Source organism: Aedes albopictus, chromosome 2 (assembly GCF_035046485.1).
Source record: "Aedes albopictus strain Foshan chromosome 2, AalbF5, whole genome shotgun sequence".
NCBI classification, from domain to species: Eukaryota; Metazoa; Arthropoda; class Insecta; order Diptera; family Culicidae; genus Aedes; species Aedes albopictus.
In genome coordinates, this window is record NC_085137.1 from 112043247 (window position 1) to 112056298 (window position 13052).

Here is a 13052-nt window from a genome sequence, read left to right on the forward strand (position 1 = left end):
ATGTTTCCTTTTAAGTGTTTCTCCCGATATTGTCCCGGATTTATTCAGACCTTTCTTCAGCCATTCTTTTGTTTTTAGCCATTCTTTCAATTTTTCTCGGAGATGTTTCTGGAATTTCTAAAAAGATTTTCTCAGCAATTGCTACAGAAATCGTTCCAGAATCTATTTCTTGACATGATTTTCTAAAGAAATTCTTCACTTTATACCTGTAGAGGATTCACCAGATATCGCAAGTATATTTTGATTTCTTTTTTAAAAGAATTGTCTTAGAAAATTTGTTCAGTTTTCCCAAGAATTCCTCCAGGTTTTTTTTATTTCTCCAAGATTTCCTTCAAGGATTAATGTTTTAAGAAGTTGTAAATCCTCCAGGGATCCTTATGTAATTTATTTAGGGGTTTCTTCAAGAACTCCTTCAGTACTTTTGTCTTCAATTTCTGCAATAATTTTCAAAGATATTCCTTCAAAAGTTTCTCTAGGGGTTTCTTCAGAAATCGTGTGCATTTTTGCTTGTAGTTATTTCTCTATGTGTAGAGTTCTTCTAGAAGTTTCTGATGATATTTTCCGGGACTTGGGATGGCACTTGAGGAGTTTCTACAGCTAATCTTCCAGGCATCAATCTAGGAATCCCTGCTGAGAAAACTCAAAAATTGCTTAAGGAATTCTTGTCCCAGAGTTCCTCTATGAAACTTCCAAAAACTGCTTCTAGATATCTCCAAATGTATCATTAGGAAATTCTTTGATAACGGAGTGAATGCGGTCATCCGACGACATGGAACTGTTGGGGTAATTTCGCCAATGTGTTTTCATGAGAACTCCTGGAGTTTGTAATATCTGCAAGTTAATCTTTTAGTTCTGGTGCAGGCCCAATATTGAAGTGATATAAATGTTAGAAGAAAATGATTGCAGTTCATAAACATCAATGAGCAAATTTAAAATAATTGGCTTAATGACCTTAACGGCTATCGATCACAGGTAAAACATGAAACTACTTAGTACAATACATAATTCGAAAATAGCTATCTAAGCTTGAAAGTTTCTCCGTATACTCTAAGTTCAGTACTGTGGGAAACATGCGACTATTTTCGTGAATCGGTCGGTTTTCTCGATAGGGAGATGGGGACGCGAATATTGAATGCGAAATCAGAAGCGCTCGATAACTTTCGTGGGAAAGTCGGTTTTCACGGTTGTGTAAACGATCAATGCGGTGATGCGTTTAATATAGAACGATCGTTTACGTATGTACATTACCCTTACTATCGCGACCAAATAAATCATAATCGAGATGAAGACCGTGTCGTGTATTTTCATATAACTAGTGGATCATATCACCTACCAAAGGTGGCTCTAAAATTCACACCTTATCCTACCCTACTAACAAATAGTCCTTCTCGAGACAACTGTGGGATGCTGAGGATTCCACGGTTTCTAGTAACAACGGTTGTCGAACTAACATTCCTTCCCCTTTCCCGATGACCGTAAGGACGTGGCCGGCGCCGTTATTGATTTGACTATATTGAACTCTCGAATTGTGCACATTGAGGGTGTGTAGCTAGTCCCAAGCACCATTTATTGGATCTCTGTGCAACTTCGATTGTTCTGGTCAATCACGGAGCAGCAACTACGATGTGTACGGTTATCTTTGCCTTGCTTGCTTTGCTTTGCTTTACATCTAACGATTTGGTCTTGTTGAGACCTGCCTCCGAAGAGGGAGAACCCATGTTATGTCGGCTGCATACAATTCCATTGCATGGGAATAGGGATGCCATCTACGTAGCGATGATATATGAAAATTATGTGACTACTGAACATTCTGCAACATTGATATTAGGATTCACTGTCGTTACGTAATATGTGGTTCCCCACAGCTAGACACTAGCCCATACATTCATTCAAAAGTAGTAAGTTAAAAATTCCTTACGATTGTCTGTAAATTACCTACTCATCTGAACACGTATGCACCTTCATACAAATCGCCATATGGTCGTAGCTGTTGATTGCAGTTGTACACACAATCAAATTCAGCATATTGCAACTGTAAAATCAACAAACCTTACTGTCCATGACACCACAGTCAGCCGGGCGATGGTCTGGCTAAAATGTCGGAACGCACCGGCAATCAATGGTCACCGGGTGGTGGTGACGTGGCGGAGAAGACATTCAGTGGTGACAGTGACTCGATATCGAATTCATTAGATTGTTAAACATCCTGATGGGGAGCATTTACATAACTTGATTATAGCTCAACACCACCAGCATCGTGCGGTCGGAATATGTTGGTAGATAGGTATAGAGCCGACGTGTGTGCGGAAGTCAGCCATCCTCTGCAGAAGCGACAAAATGTGCATCGAGATTGTACCTTCGTACAATCTGCATATCCACGATAACGTATTCAAGAGGTGTTGGTAAGGGCAAGGGGCAGACAGTTTTCCGAAACATCATTTGCATTAGTACGATGTACTTGAACCAATATAGCATCGGCACAGGTCTAGTACAGCGTTACCAAACAGGAGGCAGAGTCTCGCTCTCTGGCTCTTTCCTATTGTAGATCATGATTGCAAATATGTTAATTTCGCTGTTATTATAATAAACATGGCTCTTATCGTATGCGACCGCCACACACAATGGGGAAGCACTTCATCTCAACTTTCCGGAGAGTAAGCACTCGTAGTTCTTATGTCAGAGGAATTCTCAAGAGATCCGAAGACACGACACAAACAGTTTCCATTGAAACCATTATAGCCGGAGAGACAGTCAGTGAGTTCAACTCATTGTATAGGGAAGATTGTAATGCCCTACTATTGAACAATCCATATTTGCTATTTGTTCGCATCAGAAACCATCTTCAAGAGCAGGTTCAGGTATTTCGGTGAAATTCCTCCCCCTTGCGTGCATTGTTATTTTCTGTTGCAATTTAATCCATCGCTGCATCGATTTAAGCCACAAGCAAACATAGGCAGGCAAGCAACAGGAGGACCCCCCACTTGCAATGCAATCCATCAGGAACAAAAGCCTGGCACAAATGGAAACGATATAGGGGAACTGGGGGTAAGACGCCCACGTTAAGGAAGAGTCCAATTTTAACCACGAAACACTTCATAATACACATTTTTTTGGCACTAACATGAAGCACCAACATGTTTCCTTCCAAATGGAAGAAACCATAAACCAGTTTTATGTTTTACTACTGAAAAATTCAAATTCGAAAAAAAGTTCGATTTTCAGAATTTTAGTTTTAATGCGGGGTAAAACGCGCCACTAGTCACAGCTAACGCCAGGATGCCGAATTGTGTACATATACTTGCGCGCCTGGTTTATTGTCAACTGTTATTGTTCGTGAATGGTATACAATCATTACATAATTATGGATCACCTGTAATTATGGGTCAATTCCATGTAAACGTCATAGTGAGCTGTTTTATCAATAATTACTACAAAATGACGCATGGCTGTGTGATTAATGAACTTATTTTTAGTAAAAATGTGTTGTTGCTTGGTTCCAACTTGTGTTCTACACAATTTGTGCCAGAATTTGAATCTAAATGGCTATTTTAATGTAAATAACTAAGGGTGGGCATTTTACCCCACACCTCAGAAGTTTGGACCCTTGTAAAATAGTTGTAGGGTCAAATTCGATACTTTTTCCGCTTGGTACACAAATAATTGGAGTGTGAAAAATATTTTGAGGGGATAGCGAGAAAAAAAAATCTTTTAAATTATGTAAAAAAGTACAAACATTTGACAGGCTAAAATTACATCAAAAGTAACCAAAATCATTTTTCGAAGTTTTTGTACAATTTTTTTAGTAAAAATATGAAAACTCAAATGTAAAGAAGCATTTTTCTTCTTATTTTAGCGATTGCAATTGAAAAAAGTACTGAAAATAACGTGGTTTGTCTAAAACAAGGGTGGCGCAACTTGCCCCCTATGGGCGTTATGGCCGCAGTTCCCCTAAACGGTGGTGTGGTGTGCCTTTGGCAGTTCAGCCTTCAGCAGCTCCACCTTCGAACAAACAATGCAACAACGCAAACGGCGATGATGGGCACCAACCAGCGAAGCCACGTTCTGCTTCGACTGGATGCTGTGGATGCCGCCGAGGAGATTCCATTTCACCATTCTTCATATTTGCTTGCGTTGCATCGACGAGTGCATGCGAAGTCTTCCCCTCTAATCAATGCATTTGCATCAGTCAGCGGCGGATATCGGAGGTGATAACGATGGAGAGTAGATTTCTTTGGTCATTTTTTTTTTGAATGGCCCAATCTGTCTTCTTGATGTACGAGGCACTTTCAACGAGAACAACAATCAATAAAAAGTATATGAACATAGTTAATGGAATATTCTTCAACTGACTTTAGACTGCAGTACATATTGACAATATTTTTACCGTCAATAATTCTTGGCATGCTCAAAATACAAACGTCGTATTTTATATAAGTAATTGAAAAAAAAGTTTGCTTCGCGGTTCTTGAGGGCCCCCTACACAGGAGTGGGCCCGAGGAATTTCCCCTTTTGCACCCCCCCCCCCCTCTTGAAACCGGACCTGCGGGAGAGTATTTTGAATTATTAAATAATCCTTAATAATGTAACAGCCAGGGGGGTGACGAAGGGCCAAAATCTGGAACCCAACATTCGATTGAACATGGCGTCCAATGTTTTTGTTTTGATTGCTTAATTCATGGAAAAATGCGCTGAAAACATCGACACTGCTTCGCTGCTACATATAATATCGTGCAAAGTGATAAAGAAAGAGAAACAATCATCAAAAACAACAATTTCGCTTGAAATGTGTAATTTCCGAAATAAGCACTTGTTACTGGCAACACTGTTGACCGCGAAACGACGGTGAAACCACCAATGTGGTTCTTCCGGAAGTGCAAGATATTCGAGTCGGGAATACCGATTCTGTGGCGGTCACGTTCGCTGCACGGGATACAGTAGTGTCCTCAGCTCCATGTACATCGCAATCCTTTGTTGGTTCGAGCGGTCTGATGTCAGCAGTTTACGAAAGTCATCCGTACTACACGGCCGCTCCAATGGCACAACTAGCACGAACGAATGCAGTAGTTTCTGGAGATTTCGTTCGAGTGAATTCATCGCAAAGCTGTTTCGGTAGTGTTCCGCATCCAGGAGTTCCGCATAGTTCAGCAGCTCTTCAAGGAAACGCACCATTAGGCTATTCGTCGGCTCTACCAGTAACGAATTCATTTGGAACATCATTTGCGGGAGCTGGATTGCCGAATGGAACACAATCGAGTCCTGCAGTAGGACCAACTAGTGCTCAACTCGCAGCGCGCCAGGTAATGCCTCGTGAGCTTCCCAAGTTCAATGGCGATCCACAGAAGTGGCCTATCTTCTACAGTTCTTTCAAGAACACGACGGAGGTGTGCGGATATACCGACGCGGAGAATTTGGCCCGTCTACAACGGAGTTTGGGAGGTTCCGCATTAGAAGCCGTACGAAGTCGTCTGCTGTTACCAGCGTCGGTACCGTATGTGATGAATACGCTCCACAAACTCTACGGGCGGCCGGAGATTCTGATCAGTTCGCTTCTGAAGAAGGTGAGGAACGTGCCAGCCCCCAAAGCGGAGCACCTGAATACGATTGTGGCCTATGGTTTGGCCATTCAGAACTTGGTCGATCACATAATCTTGGCCGATCAGCAAGCGCATTTGGCGAACCCAATGCTGCTTCAGGAGTTGGTCGATAAGTTGCCCACATCTCTCAAGATGCAGTGGGGAACCTACAAGCAAGGCGTTGCATATGTCAACCTGGCGACATTCAACGGTTTCATGGCAGGCCTTGTGAACTTGGCGTCGGAGCTTACCATCGACGTGGACTGCGCACAAAACCAACACAAGCAAGCCCGCGTGGAGAAGCCGAAGCCAAGGGAGAAGCTTTTCACTCACGCCAACGAGTCGTCCGATGCCGCCAAGAAGGAGAAAGACACGTCAACAGAAAGATCTGTTTCAAAAGCCTGCTCGTATTGCGGAAAGGACAACCACCAGATCCTGAACTGTTCCAGTTTCAAGTCCTTGGATATAGGAGCGAGGTGGAAAGCCATGCGTCAGAAGAATCTGTGTCGTCTGTGTTTAGTACCGCATCGGAAATGGCCATGCCACTCGAAAAAGGAGTGTGGCGTGGATGGCTGTCGTTTTCGGCATCATATGCTGTTGCACAGTAACCAGACAAGCCGAAGCGAATCCGCTGAGACAACGAAGCCAACCGAAGCGATACAGCACAACTACCACCACACGAAGTCGTTCTCTCTCTTCCGTTATCTGCCAGTCACGCTTTACGGAGATGGGAAACAAGTGGAAACCTACGCGTTCCTGGATGACGGATCATCGTCGACTTTACTGGAAGAGGCAATTGCAGTTCAGTTGGGGATTGATGGAGAGCCGGACAACCTTTGGTTAGGATGGACCGGAAAGATCGGCAGACATGAGAAAAGTTCCAAAAGGATCAGCGTGGAGATTTCCGGAGTTGGAAAGCAAAACACATTCCAGTTGAGTAACGTACGGACGGTTCGTGAGCTAGGACTTCCCAGTCAAACGTTAAACTATTCCGAGCTGTCAAGATCCTATCCACACCTGCAAGGTCTTCCAGTCAACAGTTACGTGAATGCAAGACCCAGTATGATCATCGGTATCGAGCACGTGCATCTTCTTACCAGTCTGAAGCTTCGCGAAGGCGGAAGGTGCGATCCAGTTGCAACGAAAACTCGCCTCGGCTGGTGCGTCTACGGAAGAAATTCTGGAAGTGAAGGATCCGTGGAACAGCTGAATCTGCACGTCGGTCAGGAGATGAGTAACAGTGGATCTGTATGATTCGATGAAGAAGTTTTTCGCCGTTGAAGAAGCTGTGGTCACGAAGCACCTTGAGTCCGACGAAGATCAGCGAGCTCGCAGCATATTGGAGGAAACTACAGTTCGCCGAGGATCAAGAATCGAGTCAGGTTTGCTGTGGCGAAAGGACAATATCCACTTTCCCGAGAGCTACAAGATGGCGATGAACAGACTCCTGGGGTTGGAAAAGCGTCTGTCCAAAGATTCGGAACTTCGACAAAGAGTGAAGGAGCAGATCAACAGCTATGAGCAAAAGCAGTACATCAGTAAGGCTTCACAGGAAGAGGTTGGCAGTCTGGATACTCGACGTGTCTGGTTTCTACCGCTGGGAGTAGTTATCAATCCCAAGAAGCCTGGCAAAATTCGGATGGTATGGGATGCGGCTGCAAAAGCACATGGAGTCTGCTTCAACGACATGCTGCTCAAGGGTCCTGATCTTCTTGTGTCGCTAGTAGACGTTTTGCTGCGATTCAGACAGGGGAAAGTCGCCGTGTGCTCTGACATCCGGGAAATGTTCCTCCGAATCCTAATTCGCGATGAAGACAGATGGTCGCAGTGCTTCCTTTGGAGAAGTAATCCGGAGGAAGAAGTACAAGTCTACGTGATCAACGTGGCGATGTTCGGTGCAACCAGCTCGCCATGTACAGCGCAGTTTGTGAAGAACTGGAATGCTTCCGACTACAGCGAACAATACCCCAGAGCAGTGGAAGCAGTGACCAAGAACCACTACGTGGATGACTTCCTCGACAGCGTCAACTCGGTGGAAGAAGCAGTGCAGTTGGTACAGCAAGTGCAAGATATCCATGCAGCAGCCGGCTTCCAGTTTGGGAAGATACTGTCCAACGAGAAGGCAGTGCTAGACCGACTAGGAGAGACGAGTACAGCGATCAGTAAACCACTGCCAGTAGACAAAGACCGAATATGCGAACGTGTTCTGGGCGTCACATGGATCCCGTCGGAAGACGCATTCACATTCAATCAACAGGGATTGGAGGAAGTATTAGGTGCCGATTGGGCAGCACCAACGAAGCGACAAGTCCTGCGTATTGTGATGAAGCTCTACGACCCCTTAGGATTCATTGCACACTTCGTCGTCCAAGGGAAGATCCTGATGCAGGAGATTTGGCGAACAGGTACTAGCTGGGACGAGCCTATTGCGGACCAGCCACGTGAGCTTTGGATAAGATGGATCGAACAGTACCGGCAGATCAACGAAGTCAACGTTCCTCGCTGCTTCTTCAAGGATTTCTGTCCGCAGCAAGTCAGCGATATTCAGGTCCATGTGTTCACAGATGCGAGCGTGTCAGCTTGTGCGTGTGTGGCCTACCTTAGAACGACGGTGGACGGAGAGAGTCAGTGTTCGTTGATTGCAGCAAAGACAAAAGTTGCACCTCTACGAACGCTATCCATCCCACGTTTGGAGCTTCAGGCTGCCATGATGGGTTCCCGTCTACTACAGAACATCTGCTCAGTCCTTAGCATCGATATCCACAGACGTTTCCTTTGGTCAGATTCAGCAACAGTTCTTGCTTGGCTTCGCTCCGATAGTCGTCGGTATCATCAGTTCGTGTCTTTCCGGGTTGGCGAAATCCTGTCGTTAACCAGTGTGGATGAATGGCGCTACGTTCCTTCTCGCGAAAATGTTGCGGACGATGCCACAAAATGGAATGGGGGGCCTTCATTCGACCCGAGTTGCCGTTGGTACCAGGGTCCAGCATTTCTGCAAGATCCGGAAAGTCAGTGGCCTACAGAACGGCCAGGAGATACAGCGGAAGCAGATGTAACCACCGAAGAAATTCGCCTCGTTGCAGTACACCGAACAGTAGTGGAAGTGATAGATATTGAACGATTTTCCAACTGGAACCGACTGCTACGTGCGACAGCATATGTTCACCGAGCTGTAGCAGTATGGAAGCATTCAACGAGCGGGACAAGATCGTTTAAAGTACTGAACCAGAGTGAATTTGCGAAAGCTGAAGAAACACTTTGGCGACAGGCGCAAGCACAGGCGTATCCGGAAGAAGTTCAGCGGTTGGAAGAAGGACAAAGTGTGGCAAAAGGCAGTTCAATTCGTGCGCTGTCTCCATTCCTGGACGAAAAAGGAGTTCTACGGGTTGGCGGCAGAATCGAAAAAGCTCCATCGATTTCATACGAAGCGAAGCATCCAGTCGTGTTGCCGAGAAGTCATCGGATCACATACCTCGTTGTGCTCAGCTTCCATCAGCAGTTCCTGCACGCGAACACCGAGACAGTGTGCAACGAGTTGAGGCAACGATTCTACATTCCGAGGATGCGAACAGTAGTGCGGAGCGTATGTCGTAGCTGTCAGTACTGCAAGATTAAGAAAGCAGCTCCAGTTCCACCGATGATGGGACCGCTTCCGAAAGTTCGTCTGACTCCCTTCATCCGTCCGTTTACGTACGTCGGCGTGGACTACCTGGGTCACTTCGAAGTAAAAGTCGGTCGCAGTATTGTGAAGCGGTGGATATGTTTGTTTACGTGCCTCACAGTTCGAGCTGTTCATCTGGAGCTAGCACACAGTCTGTCAACGAAGTCTTGCGTAATGGCGTTCAGGCGTTTCGTGAACCGACGAGGAGCCCCGATAGAAGTATTCTCGGATAACGGTACCAACTTTGTGGGAGCCAGTCGTCAGCTAACAGAAGAGATCCAGCGAAGCAAGGTCATCAACGAGGATTGTGCGGCTACGTTCACCAACGCCCGTACGCAGTGGCACTTCAACGTTCCTGCAGCCCCGCATATGGGAGGTCCGTGGGAGCGGATGGTGAAGTCTGTAAAAGTAGCAATGGCAGCAGTATCCGACAGTCCGTATCATCCGAGTGACGAGGTGCTCGAAACCATAATGCTGGAAGCAGAGGGGATCGTTAACAGTCGTCCACTGACCTACGTTCCCTTAGAGGCGGCAGATCAAGAAGCGCTCACTCCGAACCACTTCTTGCTGTACAGTTCAAGCGGCATAAAGCAGCCAACAGTTGATCAGTCAGTCAGTCTCCGAGACAGCTGGTCAGTCGTCAGGAACATCATGGACGAGTTTTGGCGCAGATGGGTGTTGGAATATTTGCCAATGCTAACTAGGAGGACGAAGTGGTTCGAGAGCGTGAAACCGTTGAAGTCTGGGGACCTAGTCGTGATTATAGATGAGCAGACACGGAACAGTTGGGAAAGAGGACGGATTCTGGGAGTCTTTCCGGACAAATCAGGCCAAGTTCGACGTGCAGTAGTACAGACAGCTCGAGGAGTCTTCGCCAGGCCGGCAGTGAAGCTGGCAGTCCTGGATGTTACGAACAACGACAAGAAGGAGGATGAAGTCTCGCCGGAAACGGAAGTGGTTCACGGGGCGGGGGATGTTACTGGCAACACTGTTGACCGCGAAACGACGGTGAAACCACCGTCCGCTCCCTCGCAACTGAGCGGCTGTCGCTGAGTAGACTGACAGTTCGGACAGCAGCAGACAGAAAGGAGAAGAGCGGATTCATTCAGAGTATAGTGTACACAGTGCACAGTCAGCACTTTTGATAGGCATTAGTAGTGAAAAATAGTAGTGGAATTTTCTGATTATCTGAAGTAAGTTTTTGGACTGTAAATGCTTGAACTTTGTATTAAGTTTATTCCTATTTAAGTTAGCGAAGAATTAAACCTATTATCGGCAGTGTCAGCATCGCACATTTAGTGTAATTACCAGTCAGTCGAGGTACGTTTTGTATTGAACTAAGAATTACTTTCACTATTCAGTCAGTGTGAAACAGTGCATAACCTATAATCAATTATGTAATTTGTACAGATTGTATAATCCACATTATTCCTCGGTTACCGACCCATCTAGAAGCGACAGAAGAATACTGAATTTGTAAGTCTGTTTGTATACTGTTTACCGATTTCTGACTAAAACTACTTCAATAAATTACAGCTTGTAGCTGCTAAGTCTGCAACTAACAAGACGGTGTTTGTTCTGACGATCGGGAACAGCACTAGCAACACACGAGCCACACACCCGAAAATCAGGAGCAAGTTAGGGTATACTGTCCAGAAAGTGGGTACCAAAACGCGCCGTACCAAAAACGATGATGGGTGAGGCGGCGATGTACCGAGTTTGACAGCTGTGTCACCCCACTGGTAACAGCACATGAGTTTCGTTGCATTAGTCGACCAGACGCCATGGGCGTAGCCCAGGCCCGTGCACAGAAGTGGCACCAAGGGAGGGGCTTTTCCCAATTTCGGCAAAAGGCGGAGGGGCGCCTAGTGTATGGAGCGTCGGTAATAAGGGGGGGTTTAACACCCAAACCATATAACATATAAGGACATATGAGCATACTAAAGACTTTCGAAATCAACCCAGTATATTTAGTCAATGAAGATTACATGATAAAGCTTTACTTTTTTGATCATCTATTTTGTGTTGCTGATGTGACTCGTCAGGTTTGGGAAACAGGGGAGCCAGATTTTCGATCTGGTTCAACTGTTTTTTACACTGACGGCTCAAAACAACACAATTTGGTTGGGGCTGGTATATTTGGCCCTGGTGTCAACGTTTCATTGCCACTAGGAAGGTGGCCTACTGTCTTCCAGGCTGAAGTCTCTGCTATTTTGGAATGTGCCGACATGTCTCAAAAGGCGCTATAGAAATGCTAATATTTGTATATGTTCGGATAGCAAAGCAGCATTGAACGCTTTGAAGTCCATAGTGTATACCTCGAAACTAGTATTGGATTGCTCGAAGCTACTGCAGCAATTGTCCTGTCGCAATAAGGTTAATCTGTATTGGGTTCCTGGGCATCGCGGAATAGAAGAAAATGAAAAGGCTGATCAGTTGGCAAAACAAGGGTCATCCACTCAATTCATAGGACCGGAGCCATTTTTTGGATTGGCTCCAAGTGCCTTAAAAATGAAATTCAAGATTTTAGAAGAGTTTAAAATTAAGCATAACTGGATGAACATAACTGATTATCGTCAATCTAAGCGATTCATCACACCAGACGCCATTAACACACTAAGGCTAATAGACCTGAATAAAAATGACCTAAGTACTTACACTGGACTAATAACTGGCCACTGCCCTTGCAAATACTATCTGAAATTGATTGGTAAATTGCAAGAAGATAAATGTCGATTTTGTGAATTAGAGACTGAAACCTCTGAGCATTTATTGTGCGAGTGTGTTGCACTTTATCACAAGCGCTGCAGATTTCTGGAAAGGGGCCTAATGGGGGCTCAGGAAATTTGGGCTTCTCATCCCAAACATGTACCAAGTTTCATACGAAATGCGGTACCTGATTGGGACAAACGCCATTTGCTGTGAGGATAGCCACTCCTGATAGTGTCGTTTCTTTTCAGTACGGCAACAAAAAAAAATGAAGATGATGACGCCACAATAGATCAAACAAATGGTCGCAGTTGCATTATGTCCCTAACAAGGAAAAAAAACGTCCAAACCCCACCCCCCTCCCTTGTGCACGGGCTTGGTGTAGCCAGAGGGAGCCACCAGATTTTCTTTATAAATTCGAGCCAACTCAAAGATTATCAATAATTCAGAGTTCCAAAAAAATATCTCAAAAAATAAACTTTTCAAATAATTAAGATTTTTTCCACATTTATCAAACCTTTTTCACTCGAGAACCACATGAAATTTCGCCAAGTATTTCTGAAAAAGAACTACTTCAATCTTATCATAGAATTTTTCCAAATAACAAGCTTGGCTGAATGGCTAAATTTTGTGATGTTTTTTCATGGAATAAAAAAACAGCATGTCAAATTTCCCAGATATACCGATTCCGGTAGGGAAAAAGAAGGACTGGCAAAACACCTGGGAATCCTTACCAATTCTTTCAAGGAACCGTCACAAATTCCTCTAGGCATTAAATAATAAATTTTATTATGAAACTTCTCCAAGGATTCTTTCAGAAATTCCTCAAGAGACTTCTCCATGAGTTTCTCCTTTGTGAATTCTTGCAGGCATCTCGCAGGGTTTCGACAGTGATCGTTTCAGGGTCTGTTCTAAGAAATGCTTCAAGGATTCCTTCCACGATTATTTCAGAATGGTTTACATATAATTTTGAAAGGATGCATCGACGAATTCCTCCAAGAATTTTTCCTGAGCTTTCTTTAGGAATTCCACCATGGATTGCTTCAGAATTTTTTTCATGAATACCGCTAGACATTCACCAGACATTCCTCCGGGAATTTTTTCCTGAG

At 44.8% G+C, this 13052-nt stretch overlaps 1 protein-coding gene across 1 annotated transcript; it reads left to right on the top strand.

Annotated features, from left to right (window-relative positions):
• Positions 1-6831: 6831 nt before the first annotated feature.
• On the top strand, positions 6832-10287 carry LOC134286158 (uncharacterized). The gene has a single exon (XM_062847729.1). The coding sequence runs from the start codon at positions 6832-6834 to the stop codon at positions 10285-10287; it is 3456 nt and encodes a 1151-aa protein (XP_062703713.1).
• Positions 10288-13052: the final 2765 nt, after the last annotated feature.

What these genes read in the sequence shown, in the direction of transcription:
- LOC134286158 (XM_062847729.1), top strand. Translation starts at nt 6,832, where the DNA reads ATGAAGAAGTTTTTCGCCGTTGAAGAAGCTGTGGTCACGAAGCACCTT.